We start from the raw sequence: 19,152 nt of genomic DNA on the forward strand, positions 1-19,152 counted from the left end.
CTGCAATGCTGTGAGGGCGGGTGTTCGAGAGGAGCCGTAAATCAAGACGGAAGAACGCAGCCGCAAAGGAAGTATCGCTCTGTCCTCCCTCTTTCTCGCCGCTCCCCAGCGACCTCTTCCTGGTGTGACCTCCTCCCCCGGGATGCAGCCTTTTGGAGCCGGCGCTTTCCCGCCGCCCCGCGCTGCCTTACTCGGCGCCCGCCTAGGATTCGGAAGTGGGCGGGAGGGCCAGCCGGTGAGTAGTTGTCCGGCACCCTGGGGTGTTGCAGGAAAAGAAAGCGGTGCTCTCAGGTCTTTCTGACGATCCTTTCCTTTTGCCATACCCAGTCCTGTCCTGATGTCGGCTTAAGTTAGCGAGGACCAGACAAATGACAGTGGCGACTTGGGGAGTCTTCCGTAAAATGTGCAGGATCTGCCACTGGGAACTGGGTGTCGATTACACGTCCTGTTAGCGGTGTGTGCGTGCTAATACTCCAAAGCAGACTGCAGTGCAGTGCGCAAAGAGCAGGTTGACATTGTTATGTTCCTACCGTCTTGTTATGAACTTTTGTACCGTTGTTTTTATTGATTTTTTTTCCTTACAATAAAATGTTTTTAAAAGCAGGTTTAAATTTTTAGTCATAATTGAGGTGGGTTTGTGAACAACAAATATAGGAATCCAAGCAGCCAAATTGATAAATTTGGAATTTAATTAACTGAGCTAAGGATCATTCATACAGACACACACACACACACACACACACACACACACACGCACGCACGCACACACACACCGGTTCAGGGTCCAAACAAGTGGCACCAAACTAAAGTTACAAGAGATTTTAAAAAAGAATCACAAAAGACATCCTGTTGGAAACAATTTAGCTCGAATCTTTCATTAGTTTTTGAGTGACACCTGTATCCTGCTTCTTTTGTTAAGCAGGTTAATTTTTCTCCTGTAGATACAGCTTATTCTGCTTTTCTCATAGGACTTATACCCTAAGTAATTTTCCTGAGTCAAATACAGGGCATTAGTTGACTAGGGGTCAAGATAGTGTCAGTTATGCCAAGCTACAACAATAATGAGCCCAAAATAAGTACAGATGGTCCCTATTTATGGTATTTTCTACTTAAAGTGGGGTTAAGTCCCTGTCATAAATGAAAGAGCAACTATACTAAGAACCTCAACAAAATCATAGCTCCCAGCGTGGTGGCACATGCCTGCAATCCCAGCTCTCAGGAAGCTGAGGCAGGAGGATCACCATGAGTTTGACGCCAGCCTGAGCTACAAAGTGGGCTCAAGGCTAGCCTAAACTGTATAGTTGAGACCCTGTCTCAAAAAGACAAAAAAAAAATTCTGCTGGGCCTGATGTCACATGCCTGTAATCCCAGGACCCAAGAGGCTGAGGCAAGAGGATCACTGAGAGTTCAAGGCCAGCCTGGACTACATAGCAAGACCCTGTCTCCAAAAAAAAAGTTCTCTCTTAATCTTCCATATTGTTACAATAACTGTCATTTAACCAGAAAGTTAATGGTCTGAGCAGTGATATTCCAGGGCCTGTCTTGTGAATGGCTGCTCTTCCCAGCAACACCACAGAATTTGGAGTCTGAATTCAGACCCAATGCCTATGTATTTTTATTGTTTGATAAAGATAGTGTTTCAAATCAACTGAAAAAGGCATGTTTATTTTTTTAAATGGTGCTGGGATTTGGGAGGAAAGGTTAGATCCTGTTTTGGAGACAAGGCCTCACTACCTTACCCAGAAACCCTGTAGCCTCAGCCTCTGAGTAATGTACCTGGGTCACACCCCAGCTTTAGTCTTTTATCAAAGTCCACACCCAAATGAATTACATTAGAATTCAAGCGTAAAGTGTTAAACACACAAGTACATATGAAGCAAGATATTTAAAAGAATACATGCATATCCAACCTCAAAATGGAGAAGGGCTTTTCTAAGTATAAATTTAGTATAGTATAAGCCAAGAGTGGTAGCCTACATCTCTAATTCCAGGACCTAGGAGGCTGAGGCAGGAAGATTGCTTGAATTTAGGCCAGCCTGGACTACATAGTGAGACCCAGGCTCAAAAACAAAAAAACCTCAAACAGCAAACTTGAGAATTAAGCCATAAAATAAAAATCAATAAATGTAACTACATAAAACCTTTTCAAACTTCTGTAAGATTGTATCGATGCCAGTGATCAGGAAGAGCCTTTTCCTCCCCCAGTCTTTACTCCAGAGAGTTCTGACCTTCCTGGACTCCTGAAAAACCAGATCACTTGTCTCTTTTTATTTATGTATTTTATCACAACTTGTTTTAGGAGACTGGGAGCCTGGTCAGCCTCCGACAGAAAAGATTTCTGCAGCCTCCGACAGAAAAGATTTCTAGAGTTCCCAGTGACAATATTCTTGACACTACTGAACTCTGCACATAAAGACTTAAGATGATCAGTTGTACATTAGGTGCACCATGCCAGAATTAAAACTTTAAAAATAAAAATTTTTAAAAATTTGCTTAGAATGAATCCCATCATAAAGTTTCTGTAAATTTGGAAAACTTACAGTCTTTTTTTTTTTTATACTCAGGATTAAACCCAGTTTCATACTTGCCAGGAAATAGCCCAAATGTCCATCAATCAACCAACAGATAAAGATGTGGTTTTTTTATACAATGGAGTACCACAGCCATAAAGGGTGAGCTTGAGACATTATAGGTACGGATGCACCTTGAGACCACACTATTAAGTAACATAAGTGAAGCACATGTGTAAATATCACATTGTATCTCTGGTGTGAGAAACTGAGTGTAAATAAGCACCAGAATGTATACCAGATATTTTAAAATAGTAAGAAAATGCTCAGGTGGGAAGAGGGATGGGGAGAGGTCAAGGAAGCAAAGGGAAAAAGAGGGCAAAATGGAAACCAAACTTTTTTTCCTCTCTTGGTACCTGGGATTGAACTCACAAACCTGCACTTGCCAGGCAGGTACTTACCCGGCCTGGAAACAAAACTTTTGTACAGGAGGAGGGGAAGAGGGGCCGAAGGGAGGACAACGGGACAGGAAAAAACCAACTGAGATAAGTCGTGTAAGGTACAGAGTCCCTAGGATAAAAGTGATCAATGTGTATATTTAAAATGGACCGGTAAACTTAATTTTTAAAAAAGAATATAAATATAAAGTAAAATAAAGCTAGATGATAGGAGATAGATCCCTTGAAGAAGGGATGAGGCTCTGGGGAGGAAGAGGAAGGAAAGCAAACATGAACTAAGATGTGATACATATACTAACCAGCTCCCCAGAAGGGATGTATTCATTACAGACTGCAAACATACAGCAAAAAGTGACACCCCAGAAATACAAATGATCGCTAGGCACGGTAGCACACACCTGTAATCCCAGCTCTTGGGAGGCTGAGGCAGGAGGATCAACGAGAGTTCAAGTGTAGCCTCAACTACACAGTGAGTTCAAGACCAGACTGAACTTTAAAAAAAAAAAAAAAAAAAAAAAAAAGCCACTCACGGTGGCACATGCCTGTAATTGCAGCACTTGGGGGGCTGAGGCAGGAGGATTGCCTCAAGTGCAAGGCTGGGCTGGGCTACATAGTTCAGGAGCAGCCTGAACTATACAGTGAGACCCTGTCTCAAAAAAAGAAAAGAAAAAAAAGTGATCACAAATTACAACTCTTAAAAATTATGACAAAATGTTAGCAATTCTCAGTCTTTTCAAATGCTTCAAAAAGTTGAAGTAGAGAAAATACTTTCAGCCCCATTTTATGAGAGCAACATTACCCTGATACTGAAGATAAAGATACTAAAAGAAATGTAAATTACAGACCACTACTCCAATGAATGCAGATGCAAAAATCCTCAAAATGTAAGCAAACCAAGTCCAAGAAAACATTAGAAGAATCATCCACCATGACCAAATAGGATTTATCTTTAGGAGTCAAGGATATTTCAACATATAATCAATACATGTGAGTTGAAAATTATATAATTATACTTTAATCCACTTGAATGGTTTCACACTGTCTTGATATGTTTGAAGCTATAGTATATGAAGTTATATTCAAATGTTTCAAGGAAAAAGATACTAAGGTAACCACTATTAAGTCAGGTTATTTGGTGGTGAAGCACTGAGTTGCTGAAACTGTCATGCTTTGACCTGTATTGTTATGTTGTTATGTCCTCTTTTATCTCAATCTCTCCCTTATTTATTAGAAAAACTATTTATTCTTTTATTTTTTATTATTTTTTTAATTAAGGGGAAAAATAAAAAAAATTAGCAGGATATATTGTAGTAACTTTTTTGATTTCCTATTAACTTGATTTGAAGTCCTGAATTACTCCCACTATCTTGTTTTGACTGATTAGACTCTGTTCCGTTCTGTTTGATAGTATCAAGTTTGAGGATATAGTCAACTACTTTGAAGGCAATAAGATTCACTATGATGCCCATTCTGATTTGACTATTATCTTCTTTTGAAGTCCTGTAATGTTTACAATGTTTAGGTTTTATTGGTCTTGTTCTGTACTGTTTTGTTCAACTTTATAACACCTAATGATATAGGCAATTCTTTTTAAGGAAGCAAGAGGCATTATGTTAACCATTGTTGATAACCTTGTACTGTTTTTACATCATGTGCTATGTCTATCCTTTGTTTTGACTGACTGCTTTGTTTTGTCATATTTGGTTTTATTCTCTTTCAAAAAAAAAAGTAATAAGAACTATGGGAGTAATAAAACCTAAAATGCATAAATTTTGTTGTAAAAAAGAGAGGAAAAAAAGTGCTTTAAAGGTTACAACTGCAAGTGTGTTTAGGTGTGTTACGATAGATGACCATATTATTGAGTTTTTGTTGTAGCATTGAACACAACTGTTTGCAGTCTCACTGTTTGAATGTCCACTTTGTATGCTTTGATCCTGTGACTTGAGCAACTATTTCTAAGATGACAATGTGTAATCTATTAACTGGTGATTTGTTTTTGTTTGTTTGTTTGTTTTGTTTTTTTGTAGTTCTGTATTACTTATACCCTTACACTGTTTCGTTTTGATTTTTTTTTCCTTTTAAATAAAATTTTTTTAAAAAATTATATAATTATCTCAATAGACAAAAGCATTTGACAAAATTTAATCATTTAGTGTTAATTTGGGGTCAACTTAGCGTTAACCATAATTTTTGATATTTATGCTCTTTGAACCATCATGTCACGTTTCAATATCTATAATACAGATGTGCGCAAAGATATATGTGTGTGTGTGTTCACCCTATATTTTCTTTTGGTCTTTTTGAGACAGGGTCTCACTACACAGTTCACGCTGGCCTTGAGCTTACTTTGTAGCCCAGGCTGGTCTCAAACTCGCAGAGATCCTTCTGCCTCAGCCTCCCAAGTGCTGGGATTACAGGCGTGAGCCACCATGCCCGGCTCCCCCTACATTTTTAATGGCATATAAAATAGAAACATTATTTACCAACATGGGAACAGATTAAAATGAATGATAGTAATCTATGAATCAAATACATTGTCTTCAATTTGTACTTCTATTAGTACGTTTGCAGTATATAATGATTACAGTGTCAAATACATTTTTAAAAAGACTCCTCTGTACCTACACAGAGGCTTAGAAAGTTTTCTAAGACATGGCTAGATGAAAAAAAAAAAAAAAACAGTATAGTTTGTTTGTTATAAATACATAGTGATGGACCGGGAATGTAGCTCAGTGGCACAGCGCCTGCCTGGCCAGCGCAAGGTCCTGAGTTCAATTCCTGTTACACAAGAGGAAAAAAAAAATACATAGTGATATGTGAATGCAGAGGAAAAGGCCCAGAAAGATCCATATCTTGTACTTTATTGAATAGTGTCCCCAAAATTCATGCCCCCTAGGTCTTCTGAATGTGAACTTATTGGGAAACAAGTCTTTGCAAGCATAATTAAATAAAATTGAGGTTTCAGTAGATTTGTGTGGGTCCTAAATTCAGTGCGTGGCTTCTTCATATGAAATCCATGTGGAGGGGAGGGCAGCAGCTGGAGAGACACAGCGATAAGCAAACATGGGACGAGAACTGGTGAAACCACCAGAAGCTAAGAGGGGCTACGGCACCGGCTCCTTCAGAGCCTCCAGGATCAACTCTGTGGAGACCCTGAGTTCGGACTTCTGGTCTCCTCAACTATAAGACAATATATTTTTATTGTCTTAAGAAACCCAGTTTGTAGTAATTTATTATAGCACATCAGCCCTATGAATTCAATGCACACTGATTAACAATGATTCATTCTTTTATTTTTTTAACAATGATTCATTCTAAGGAGGGAATTTGGTGAGAGTTATCCAAGGAAGATTTTGTGCTTGCATAGATAATCTTTTTTAGGCAATAAATTAAGATCAAAACTCAATCCACATTCTATGCTGGAAGCTTCAAGTCTGCCATTTATCAGGTGTGCACCGGAGACTCTTATCTAGCCAGAGCCCACTGGTAAAGGTTTTCATTGTGATAGACCTAGGCCTGTGCCTAGGTGTCATTGTTAAATATTTTGATAATTGTACAAGTTATTTTCTGTTGCTGTAACAACACACCTGAACTGAGTAGTTTTTAAAGTATAGAAGTTTATTTGATTTGCAATTCTGGCGGCTGGAGGCTCCAACCAGCATGGCACTGGCATTTTGGCAAGACCCCTTCCCACTGCATTGAACTGTGACTCAGAATTGGAAAGGACACCATCAGTGTGCAGTATGGGAAGAGCCATGGACCTCATCACTTCCCAGCAGGCTTTGCCTCTCAGTGCTTGTACCACAGCAACAATCACTCATGGCTGTGCATAAGTTAATGATACGTTTGAAAGTGATGCTTTGTCTCATTGCAAAATCTCTTAGACGAGTCTGCCAGATCCAGGAAACAGAAAAGGAAAATAATAGTTTGTCAGTTTCCAAAGGTTTGGAGTGTATCCATCAGGACTCAGTCTTCATATAAACCAGAAGATATGCGGTTTCCTGCCTGGAAAGAAGAGAAAAATGCATAAGCATAGCTAAAGGAAACAGTCACAGCGAAATGATACATTGTGAAGCCGAGATGGGGCAAGCATGTGTAAACTCTAGTTAACGTCTAAATTAGGAGGTGACAAATCGGACGTAAGTTAGATCAACCCCATTTCTGCAAATGAGTAGAACCGAGCCCCGTCATATTCACTGATTCACACACGTCTGTAGCTTCTCTGTGCTGCAAGGCAGTAATGCATGGGGGACCATGATCCACAAAATAAAATCTGTTTCCTCCGGCCCTCCACAGAGCCAGTGACAGAAACCTCACAAAGACTGGGCATCTAAGACAGAAAAAACAGAAAAAGCTTAGAAAAAAACGAGCAAAAGATGAAAAACAGAAAGTAAAAGGAGAATTTCAAACACAAATTGTACCTAATTTGTAGTTTTCCCATGTTCACACCTGCCTCTACAACTGAAAATCGTCTCTAGTATCATCTTTGATATACACTGTTACTCTTAACCTAGAAACTCAGTTAAAAAAAAAAACTTACTGGCTCTCTGCCTTGATTTTATCTAACTTTGTACTCTTCAGCTTCCCTTATAGTTACTGAGTTTAAAAAATATTGATAGTATTAAATTCAAGCCAATTTGTCACACAAAGAAACATTAAAGCAGGGGTCATTTCTCCCCAAAGATACGTGGTCTAGCAGAAGAGAAAGATAGGCAAGCAAACAGTATAAACTTACTATAAAGGAGGGTTACTCAAGATGCAACAAACCCCTACGCTACAAACCTACTCGGTCAATCAGTAAAGGAAGGGGCTGCAGAGCTGGCAGAGCCCATGAGTCCTGAACAGGAGGGAAATGTGCTTCGATGGTAAACCGGCAGAGGGCACTGCAGGCCAGAAACTGCGCATGCAGAGACTCGGAGGAGACGGTGAAGGTGGCATCTGCATAAGGTCACTTTATACTGCTGATTGTTGCTGTGGCCTCAATTGTGAGAAAACCGTGTTCCGGTGCAGTGTGTTGCAAGCTGAAGTGAAGAGTTAGTCCCAGAAAGCCACCCGCGTGTAAGCGGCATCTGACCCCCCGCGAGTGTGGCCCAGCGCCGAGAGCCAGCATGGGTCCACTCATCTGCGTCACTGACGCACGTCTCTTACCAGCGGCAGCCGTGATTTCCATAGGTGCACTGGATGTCCTTCCAGGACACCTGAAAGCGTGGAACAGAGGAAGTCAGCAACCGCCTGGCCCTGCTCTCACCTCTCAAGGTACCCTCATTCACTGCTCTGGGCAAAGAATCTGGGGCACCCCGCGACAGGATGCCATGTATAATGAAGCCTATTTCATATCCTTGCTCTTCGGTTTACATGTGGCTATGCTTGTCCCAGAGCGGTCACTACACATTTCTAAGTCTTCTTGCTTTACAGAACTCTTCCACAGAACATGAACCTGCAGGCCACTGAGCCTACAGCACCAGATCCAAGACAGCGGAGTGAGTAGACTCTCACAGCGCTGAAAACTCCATCAGGATGGCATGCAGGAAGGAGCCACCACCCTCTTAAGAAGTCCCCCCACAGAGAGAAAACAGAAACAGTGTTTGGGGCTCAGAATTTACTAGAGGCAGCTAAAGCAGGACAAGAGGCACTTTGGGATAATGTTTCTCACCCAACAAACATGGGAGTCATTGAAGCAGAACCATTTTCCATCCATTGGATTCCGGATGTAGGCGCAGTAGTGACCAAAGTCTGCCATCCCCATGTGGGCGATCACAGCAAAGAGTTCATACTGTGCTTCATCCTGCAAGAAGATGAGGCACACAGCGATTCACCCCTTACCTCTCCTTCGGCAGTCCTAGTTTGGAATAAAGAAAGGTTATCTCACCACACATTTATTGATCGACCATGCCAGGTGGTGGTCCTTCACTGGTACTAGAATAAAGGGAAGCTGCCCCAGGGAAGGCCTGATTGAGCTGATCTTGATAACTGGCAGATAAATGGTGGGAAGGGAGTATTTTTTTAATGCAGACTCAGGCATTGCAAAGACTCAGCAACAAACAAAAGTAGAGAGTCCAGAGGATGTGGAGCTCAGGAAGGGGGCTGAGGTCCCCAGGAGTGAGGCTGCACAGACCAAGTTAACAAGCCAGGCATGATGGTGCACCCCTAATCCCAAACACTCGGGAGGCTGAGGCAAGAGAATCTTGAGTTTGAGCCCAGTCTGGACAATAAAATGAGATCTCATATCACAGGCGGGGAGTGGGAGAGAGGAGAAGGCCGAGGAAGAGGAGGAGGAGGAGTTTGTTCCATGCATGGCTGGGAATCGTCAGAACATCTTAGGAAGAGAAGCAACATCAGATTGATTTTTGAGAATCATACTGAAACAATGTAATTTGAAAAATGAATAAAAAATTCAAATGTAACAGAAACCAAGCAGATAAGTCAGGACACTGCACATGGAGGAAGGGTGGTAGACACTGTCACTGGTAGTCATTAAAATGATAATGATTGCTATTAGCAAATGACATTTCACTTAACACTCATAGCATCCCTTTGAGCTGGGTGCTAGTCTAAGTCTTACTCTACAGAGGCAGAATCTGAACTCTGAGAGGTAAAGTAAATTTCCCAAGGCCAAAAGCTCTAAACAGAAGAAGCAGGATTCCAGCTGAGCCTGACTGCTCAGAACCCACACTGAAGATGGAGATGCAGGGATGGATTTGTACAAATTAGGTAGAAATAACTAAACATATCTGGTAACTAACTAGGTTGAGGACAGAAGTTGGAAGAATAATAAAAATGAATCTTAGATTTCTGCTTAGGTGTTAGGGTCACATTGAAACTATACAGCCAAATACAGAACAGAGGTGTTTGGAATGAAGATCATGAATTGAAGACTGACTTCTACATGAAAATAGTAAGGAGGTAAAAATACTGGCGTGGAGCTCAAGAAGATACAGACTTGGAAATCTTCAGTTTGAAGCAAATATTGAAATCCTGAGAATTAGTGAAATGGTATTTGAAAAGAAAGAAAAAGAATAGAGCTGAAAATTAAATATCCATGAAATGATGGGCAGAAAAGGGTCCAGCAGGGGAGAAAGAAACCCTTGGAGAGAAACCTAGGAGAGAGATCTTTAAGGAGAGTCCGTAACATGGCACATCACAGAGAAATCTCAGGACAAGACCCAGAAGTATCTAGTGCATATGGCAGGGAACCCTTCTTATTCTTCAAAGCCTTGGAAAAGCAAAATAAAAGGTAACTCTGCAAAAAGGCAGCGGCGCTGAGAGAAATTCTCAGTTGATCATGACAGGGTCTCATGGCTGACAGGGAGCCATCAGAGAACACGTAAAGAAGACGATAACCAAGAATTGCTTTTTTCACCCCAAAAAGTCAAACCCACAGAAGCAGAGCATGGAATGGTGATCACCAAGGACTGGAGCGACCTGTGTCACAACAGGACCCATTTACATTATCAGATCTTAAGTTTTTAAATACCATGCAGCATGAACAAACAAACAGACCAATGGAACAACCAACATTCTAAAAATAGATTCAGGCAGGGGATATAGCTCAGTGGCACAGCACAGCCTGGCAAGTTTGAGAGCCTGAGTTTGATTCCCAGTACCCATAAATAAATAAATAAATAAATGTAAAAACAGGTTCAGTCAGGCACACTTGTAATCCCAGCACTTGGGAGGCTGAGGCAGGAGGATCACTTCAAGTTCAAGGCCAGTTTGGACTGCAAAGTGAGTTCAACGCCAGCCTGACCTACATAGTGAGATCCTGTCTCAAAATAAATAAATAAAAATTAAAACAGATTCTATGAAATGTAGCATTTCATACTTATGGAGAAGAGATATTTATGACACGTTTTTCCTCAGTCTTTCAATAAGTGATTATGTCAAACAATTGATCTAAACCTTTTTTTTTTTTTTTTGGTACCAGGGGTTGAACTCACGACTTTGTGCTTAGCAGGCAGGTGCTTATGCTGCTGAGCTAAATCCCCAGCCTGATCTAAACTTTCATGTGATTAAATTTGGCCCAACCCATGGGTTGGACAATAAAAACAAATAAATAAATTTGGTCCAGTCAACTGGCTAATTTCTTATTATCCTCAGGGTAAGTTATGGTTGTTTTAATGAGAAAGTTTAGTTGATACTATACTTAGAACCCCAAATAGCCTATTTACTTATGTATTTTACATGCTATTTCAGAAGGCAAGTATTGAATTTAAGTTCCCTCCCTTCGTTCTGTGAGGCATTTATCCACACACCCCCTAGCTAAAACTAGGAAGGTTTTTGCACTTTAAAAGAAAAGAAAAGCCACTATAACCAACAAAGGCTAGAGGATGACAGTACAGTGACAACAAATTACCACCATTAGCCACGAGCAGATAGGTTTCCACTGTTAAAGCAGCTTAAAGAACAAGAGTGTCCTGAATATGTGTTCTGTGAGTCACACCAAGGTGTGGCTGGTTCCCAAACGTGCAGGGGACAGGAGGTCCTGGGTGAGAGGTGACACAGAGGACACCAGCCTCACCGATTAGGCCAGTGTTTGTCCAGCATCAGGACACTCAACTCTGCCTCATAGTCTGGAACCTACTACCACAGCATGGCCTTGGTGAGAACCTGGAGCTAAAGAACCTAGGGCTCTGCAAGTTGGCGGGCAGGAGGAGGCTGAATCTCCAGGGTGTGGTGTGGGTTAGGATTGATGAGGACAGAAGGGGACCTCTTACCTGTTCCTCTGCTTCAGTAATGGGCTGCTCACTAGGAAGAACCTGACCGAAATCCAAGCTCTCAGGGAAACACAGCGAATGGCAGACCTTTTCTGTCCTTGAGTTCTTGATGGAGAATCGCCTGAGGTGGATGGTCAGGGTTTGGGGCAACCGGGTCACCTTCAAGGCCTTAAAAACACAAAGTCACTGAGATCGAGTCCTCAGACTCGATCTTGAAAGGAACACAGGGCTGGGTGGCACGTTCTTGTCACCAGTGCAAGGAGATATGATCCAAAGTTAGAGGCTCGTCCTTTGCACCTCATCCTCTGAGACCACGCGACACCTGACTATCTCACCACTGCAAGCCCCCCACAAAGGCACAGGTGACTCCCAGGTTCTGCACAAGTGCCCAACACAAGGAAACTATGCAGTCTATAGTAGGGAGTTGGTCTAACCATGAGAGAAAAATCCTACCCATCACTCTTGGACCTTCTCCTCTCCTACGAGCCTCTGATCCTCTCGGTGATGTGATCTGAGAAGCTACATACAAAGCTCTGGAAACCAGAAGCCCCAGGATCCAGACTAGTGCCTGACCTAGATTCCCTCCCTCAACTATGACAAGGGGCCCTCAGGGCTTTGGAAGACTCTATGGCAAAATCCTCTAGGGGCAAACCCAGACCAGTGAAACATTTGCATTTCGGGGATGAGTACCTGTTTCCTGTGTGTCTTCCTCCCACAGTTCTGACAGAAGCATGTGCTTTTGTTGCATAGCTCCTTGGACTGGAAGAAATAACTCAGGGCATCCTCCTGTCCCACCAGAAGAACAAAAAATGGGTAAGGTTGGTGTTTCCCATCCTCACACATCCTGCTAGTGGGGACTCAAGCTTTGCATCTGATTTTTGTCATATGCCCCAAATGTTTGGCCTGGTGTGGCCCATTTGGCAGGATTTCCTAGAGAACCCACAGACTGAAAGAACAAAACGAAAGCTGGGGAGACACTTGTTAAGGGGACAGTGCAAGGAAAGTGGCAGTAGGAGGGTGTCGTGGCTTGTATCTAGACGTCCCCCAATCCCATCAACCCTCATGCCGTCATAGGGGGGCTTTTTCAGAGGAGGCTGGACCTAGAGTGTGTGACGCTGGAATTGATTCATGGCGCAGTGCTAGGATCAAGGGCCCTGGAATTACGAGTGTGAGTGCTGCCCGCCCTGAGCAGCCTGGATAAGATCAAAGGGACAGAAAGGGCTGTGGTCATGCCTCGTAACTTCTGTCCTGTTTCTCCTCTGAGATGCCACCCTGTCTTGGAGCCAGCTACTATGGACTGAAACCTCCAGAAACTGTGAGATGGATAATTCTTTCCTCCCTAACTTTGGGTGGTGGGTATTTTGTCTCAGCAATGAAAAAGTAACTAAGAGGGGAAAAGGAGAAATGGACCATAGCCATGCAAATGAAATTTATTTTTTTTAATGTCAAGAAACTTTCAAAACAAGCAGGGGCCATGGCAGGCAAGGTTGTACAAATTCACCAAGACGTTTCTCACCAGTGTTCTAAGGGGTTCTGAGTTCATATCAAAAAGAGAAAGAGGGAGGGTCAGCAAGCTGCTGTCTCTGCTGCTCTCCGTGGCACAGTCTAAGCACACCAAGATCTCCTTCACCCGGATGGTGTACAAGTCCTGCAGCCTCTCTACCTGTAGAGAGAGGAACAGACAGGGAAGACAGACATGAAGTTGCAGACCAGCTCAGGCCAGCTTCCAGAATTCTGTCTAGAAGCTCTAGAAGTAAAAACCACTACACATAAAGGTACAGAAGAGTAACAGGAATTATGCTATTCACTTGAGCCTCTGTAGATTAAGTCCTTTATACCTCTGTACACATTTCATAAACAATTAGCTGAGTGACTTCCATAAGCAGCATCCTAAATTTCTGAGTTTTTAATTCCAGGTCCTTACCAAATCTGCATCAGTGATTTGGTCCTTGATTAGGTTCCAGACTGTGAGATAGAGTTGAGCAGCATCGTGCTGGACAAACACTGGCCAGAGAGAAGCAACAGCAGTCAGTGAGGTCACCAGAGCTTCTCGTGCCTGACTTACCGTGACACTAACCTGCCATGCCTAGCCTCCCTCTGCTCCAGAAAAGGGTAAGTTTTTTCACCAAATGTGAGGTGCCCGATAAATGAAAAGTAAGTTTGGTACGGATTTTTTTATAGTGCCAAAATCACAAATTTTACCGCAGATGTAACTGTTAAACAAATGTACCAAAGAGCACAGCAAGTATCTGTATAAAGAAAAATTACAGAATATTCAAGCACAGAAGCCAAAAAGGGAAACAGAGATGCCTACTCCTGCTGTCTGTATCAGAGGACCTTCATGTCCAGTTACATCTACGTAGCTCTCCATGCGTCAACAATTTAAGCATAATGATGGACAATTCACCATAGGTCTCTGAGTCTTCAATCCGAAGGGCTCCACACCACATAAATCTATAATCAAGTATATAAAAACTGTTCTTCTCATCACTATTTCATGAAAGAGGAAATCTGAAACAAAAATACAGCATTTTGGGGCTGGGCTCAGCGGCATAAGCGCCTGCCTTTGCAAGCAGGCAGTCGTGAGTTCGATCCCTGGTACCAATAAAAAGGAAAAAGACAAAAAAAAAAATACAGCATTTTATGTGATAAAATTGAAAGTCTAGATAAGATCAATGATTTTTCTAAGCAACAATTTACCAAAAATTACCCACTAAAAACAGAACAGCAAAGGAGACAAATGTTCATATAAAAAACAAATACAAAAAAAAAATCTCTGAGGCAGAATGATTTCATAGGTAAATTTCGCTGAACTGATGGTGTGGATTTGTGAGAGCGCATCTTAAAACTGAAGCCACAGGCTGGGGATTTAGCTCAGCAGCATAAGCGCCTGCCTTTGCAAGCAGGCAGTCTTGAGTTCGATTCCCGGTACCGATAAAAAGGAAAAAGACAAAAAAAAAAAAACTGAAGCCACAGTCCCATTATGTGACAGTTTCCCACTCTGTCATTCTCCAGCCAGCTCTCCTGGCCCCTACAAGGGCCCAGCCTGACAGCACCAGGAACGCCCTCCTATGTTACCACTGTGACCAAGCATTTCTCTGGCCCTTGATGTACTTTCTACCCACTGCATTAAAACCTGAGCAGTTGCCCAGTTCTTGCATCTGACTCCGGTTTCCCCAAATGGGCACAAGAAGACAAGGAGGGAGGGCCCGTCTTGGTCTCATACGACGCAGGCTTAGAGGGAGCCAGAACCTGGCCGTGAATTCCGCGCCTGTCACAGGTAAATGTCAGGTTGCAACTGATGTGAATTTACCAGTATTGTTATAAGGAGGACTAAGAAGTTTCAGGACATGAAAGACACACTGAAGACTATTTTCCAAAGGGATAGATAAGTGTCAAAACGCAAAGACACTGCAAGAAAAGGTGGTCACTAAAAATGTGCTATATCTGGCATCTCCACCCCATTTTCCTTCCTTAATAATACCAGCTCTTCTCCCTGACATTTTTTAGCTGACTTTGTTTCACTTTTGCTTTTGGCCTCATTGCCTCTAACTGACAGCTCCGGGGAGGCAGACTCTGCCCACCTTGTTTCCTTTTGCCCTGCAACACCACAATGCCTGGCACTCAACAGAGGACCACCGTCTAGCAGCTGAGAAGATTAATCAATCTGCTCTCCAACACAGTGAACCTGAAGCTCAAAGACAGTCTAACAGGATTCCGCTGATGCCGCCTGGTACAGAGGGTTCCTGCCGCAGAGCTGCCGCTCAATGCAGGGGATCAGATCATGTTGCCATAGAGACAGTGTGTCCTCCCTGGCCCTCCCAGAACCAAGAGCCCCAGTCACCTAAGGAAGACAAGGACCCGCACCTATCCCACTGTGTCCCACGCCCGGCATCACACAAGGCGAAGACAGCTCCTGTCCCCGAGTGTCCTGTATGGTATTCTAATGGGGGACAGCATTGAAATAATTGTGAGTCAAACAAAGAGAAGAAAACTTACTGTAGGGAGCTAAAGGAAGGTGGGGATACAACTGAAGTAGAAGTGACAGTCTTCATAAAACTGTCTTTTTGAGACAGGGTCTTTCTATGTGGTGCAGGCTGGCCTTGGGCTCACTTTGTAGCTTAGGCTGGTCTCGAACTCGCAGTGATCCTCCTGCCTCAGCCTCCCAAGTGCTGGGATTAAAGGCATGAGCCACCATGCCCGGCTTGCAACACTCTTTATAATAGCTAAAAATGTAAACAATCTAAATGTCCATGTAAGGATGAATGAATTTTTAAAATGTGTACATATACAACAGGAAATTATCCAACAATGAAAAAGATGAAATACTGCCATATGCAGCAACATGGATGGAACTGGAGAACATTAGGTGACATAAATCAGGCATCGGAAGACAAGTACCACATGTAATCAATTATATGAAGAAACTACACAGTTGACTTCATAACATGAGAAAATAGAATAGTGGTCAATGGAGAACAGGAAAGGAAGAATGAAGGGGAACGGAGGGAGATGGTATTATAGGTATTCTACCTATCAATTAGGTAGAAAGAAAAAGGTCTAATGGGCTCAGCGCAGTAAGGAAACCACAGGTCATAACCATTACTGTATATATTTTATATAATAAATACAAATGAATTCAAAGTTTCCTAACACAAAGAAAGCACCTAACAAAGGAAAACACTGATTATTGTGATTTGACCATTACATGCTGGGTAAATATATCACATGGTCACCCTAAACCCTTTAAATATGTGCAGTTATGCTTCTTTTAAAAGAAAACTACTTTGCTGAGGATTTAGCTCAGCGGCATAAGCACCTGCCTTGCAAGCACCAAGCAGGCGGTCGTGAGTTCAATCCCCGGTACCGATAATAAATAAATAAATAAAAATGAAAAAAAGAAAACTACTTTAAAAACTAGTAATATTAAAAAAACTAGTAATATTCAAAATATTCACAAAAATGCCTATTAAAATAGGCTTTTTTCTTTCCTCTTCTTTTGCATTTTTTTTTTTTTGAGTCTATGTTGTTCAGACTGGCTTTGAACTCGCTATGTAGACCAGGCTGGCCCCAAACTCACTGTGATCCTCCTGCCTCAGCCTCTCCAATGCTGAGGTTACATGTATGAGCCACCACACCTGACTAAGCCTCTTTCTTTTAAAAGTAAAAATAAAAATAAAAACTACCTCAGACCCCACCCACTACGCCCACCCCAAGTAGTCTAGCGTCCACTTGTTTCCTTCCTGTTCGCCCATGAGCTTGCCCGCCCCCCCACCCCTTAGCTCAGCAGGCGGCAGCCAGGTCTCACGTGGCACGTTGTTCTTCTGCAGGCAGTAGGCCAGCTCCGTGGGCCGTACCGCCTTCTGCCGGCTGTCCTGCATCTTCTCCAGCAGCAGCAGCATCTGGAAGGGGACACTTCTCTGCTCTTCTGAGACCTTCGGCACTGTTATCCTGCCAAGCAAGAACAGCAGGGACATCCTGATCAGAGACACACTGGGTCACCTGGAAAACCTTAAAAACCTCCATGTCCTGGCCACTCAGGAAGAAAATCTGAATTCTGGGGATGAAACCAGGTGACTTAAATGGGGAACCACAGCTCAGAACCACTAAGTCAATGAAACAGCTGTGCAAAGTACTCTCTCAAGAGGGGGATTTGAAACAACTGCTGCCCTGTGCCCTACATGCCCAGCCACACTGCAACCCGGGCAGATGCCCCAGGCTCCGGATCTGCATGCGGGCGGGTGGATAAAGGTCTCACCGGGAGCACTGAACAGCAAAAAATGAGTTACGAATGGTAGTGCGGGGATGAGGAGTGTTTTAGCAATGATTCATTTAATTGTAGGAATCTCTTGATCACTCCTGCCAATGATGGGGGAAAGAAGGAAGCACAGGTCAAGAAGAGAGAGACAGTGTGTGTACACGCTTTCAATCCCAGTGTTTTTGCTCCTGACTTTCATCTAATCCCAAATCCTTTTTAACAAAACCAGTGGCCCTCTATTTCTCCTGTACTTTAAAGTCACTCGGGGAGGAGCCTTTTACAAAGTATCAAGGCCTGATTACCCACCCAGACCAACTGACACCAAACAACTGGAGGTTATTTTAAAACTTGCATGAATCTAAGGAGTAGTCCAGAATGTGCAGAAAAGGATCTTTTCTCTGGCAACTTGAGAAAGAAGACTTCTAAAGTCACAGTGAAAACCTGAATATTTAAAAACATGAAATAGTACACATGCTTCTCAGTCCCAATAGCAGGCTTACCTCTTCAGTATCTTGGTAAAGTCCGTGTTCATTATGAACACCTGGATCAAGGAGTTAAGGCAACAGGTCTGTCCAATGTTGTGTAAACCAACCAGGCCTATAACAGGAGAGAAATGTCCTGAGGGCTAGGCCAGGCATGGTGACACATACCTGTAATCCCTGCACTTGGGAGGCCGAGGCAGGAGGATTGCTGAGAGTTCAAGGCCAGCCTGGGATACATAGTGAGCTTAAAACTAGCCTAAACTGCATAGTGAAACCTTGGTTTAAAAAAAAAAATTCTGAGGGCAAGGGCTAAAGAACTTGACAAAAATCGGATGCTTTTCTAGAGTCTACTAAAGCCATGAAATCCTACAAAGGGAACTTGCAAACAAACTGGGGAGGAAATATCAAGCAAAAACCTGTGCAAAGGTAAACAAGATAAGTGTAACAATCCACTAGGAAAAAGAAGTGTCACAAAAGGTGTATTGTTCACTGACAAATGCACAGGACAAGCAGTTGCTGGAAGAGCAGAAGGAAAAAACAACTTGTGTAAATGTAGCTGGGGGAATCCCGGGTTCCCTCCCCTCAAACGCCTCTGCAGCTGAGTCAGAGCGGGTGTCTATGGGGCTCGGGGTGTGCTGATCTCTGCCAGATGCAAACAGAGAGTGGAGGAAACCGGAAGAGAGCTTTGGAGGAGATGCACTGACTCTCAATTCAAAATGGGCTGAAGGCCAAGAAAGAACTTACTTTTATATATATATATATATATATATATATATATATATTTTTTTTTTTTTTTTTTTTTTTTTTTGTCTTTTTCGTTTTTATCGGTACCAGGGATCGAACTCACGACTGCCTGCTTGCAAGGCAGGCGCTTCTGCCACTGAGCTAAATCCCCAGCCCCCAGAAAGAACTTTCAAGGACATGGGAAACTCAAAGACAGGATTTCCCTGGCCCACCAGCAGGCAGCCTCCCTTCTCCTAGCTGACTCCACAAAGGTGAGTCCCCAAAAGGAAGGACCCCTGCCAATCTCAGAGTTCCCAGGGAAAAGGCTTTGCTGTACGAGAGGGCAGTAAGAATATAAAGCAAGGGTAACAGCCTATTGCAGACATCTGTTCCCCAATCAGCAGCAGCACCTTGCTTCCGATCGGACTTGACAGACACCAGGCAACCCTGACTGCCACCATGCACCAAGCAGCTTCCAAGGATTAGCTCGTCTGCCTTGCCAGCACC

The 19,152-nt window shown here is 42.9% G+C and overlaps 1 protein-coding gene and 1 long non-coding RNA gene across 5 annotated transcripts in view; one reads left to right on the forward strand and one right to left on the reverse strand.

The window, feature by feature from the left end:
• The first annotated feature begins 47 nt into the window (after nucleotides 1-47).
• Nucleotides 48-19,152, forward strand: part of LOC106028464 (uncharacterized) — a 20,816-nt gene continuing 1,711 nt past the window's right edge. Inside the window, exons 1-3 of one of the 4 annotated variants that reach the window (XR_010050656.1) lie at nucleotides 48-235; nucleotides 328-17,255; nucleotides 18,757-18,917. This is a non-coding gene — a long non-coding RNA (uncharacterized LOC106028464). Of the gene's footprint in view, nucleotides 236-327; nucleotides 18,349-18,756; nucleotides 18,918-19,152 lie in introns of all 4 variants that reach the window. The other 3 variants (XR_010050655.1, XR_010050657.1, XR_001202086.3) reach the window with 3 other exon arrangements.
• The window catches only part of Usp18 (ubiquitin specific peptidase 18), a 23,422-nt gene continuing 10,835 nt past the window's right edge, over nucleotides 6,566-19,152 (reverse strand). The window contains exons 3-11 of the mRNA XM_063258623.1: nucleotides 17,941-18,037; nucleotides 16,991-17,133; nucleotides 13,607-13,686; nucleotides 13,199-13,345; nucleotides 12,373-12,468; nucleotides 11,683-11,850; nucleotides 8,622-8,753; nucleotides 8,117-8,166; nucleotides 6,566-6,973 (exon numbers count right to left, since the gene is read on the reverse strand). Coding sequence (XP_063114693.1) covers nucleotides 6,928-6,973; nucleotides 8,117-8,166; nucleotides 8,622-8,753; nucleotides 11,683-11,850; nucleotides 12,373-12,468; nucleotides 13,199-13,345; nucleotides 13,607-13,686; nucleotides 16,991-17,133; nucleotides 17,941-18,037 — 959 coding nt within the window. The 3' untranslated portion in view covers nucleotides 6,566-6,927. The remainder of the gene's footprint in view (nucleotides 6,974-8,116; nucleotides 8,167-8,621; nucleotides 8,754-11,682; nucleotides 11,851-12,372; nucleotides 12,469-13,198; nucleotides 13,346-13,606; nucleotides 13,687-16,990; nucleotides 17,134-17,940; nucleotides 18,038-19,152) is intronic.

The sequence above is a fragment of the Cavia porcellus genome, unplaced genomic scaffold, assembly GCF_034190915.1.
Source record: "Cavia porcellus strain 051 isolate PalLab524CR breed Dunkin Hartley unplaced genomic scaffold, mCavPor4.1 scaffold_11, whole genome shotgun sequence".
Taxonomy (NCBI): Eukaryota; Metazoa; Chordata; class Mammalia; order Rodentia; family Caviidae; genus Cavia; species Cavia porcellus.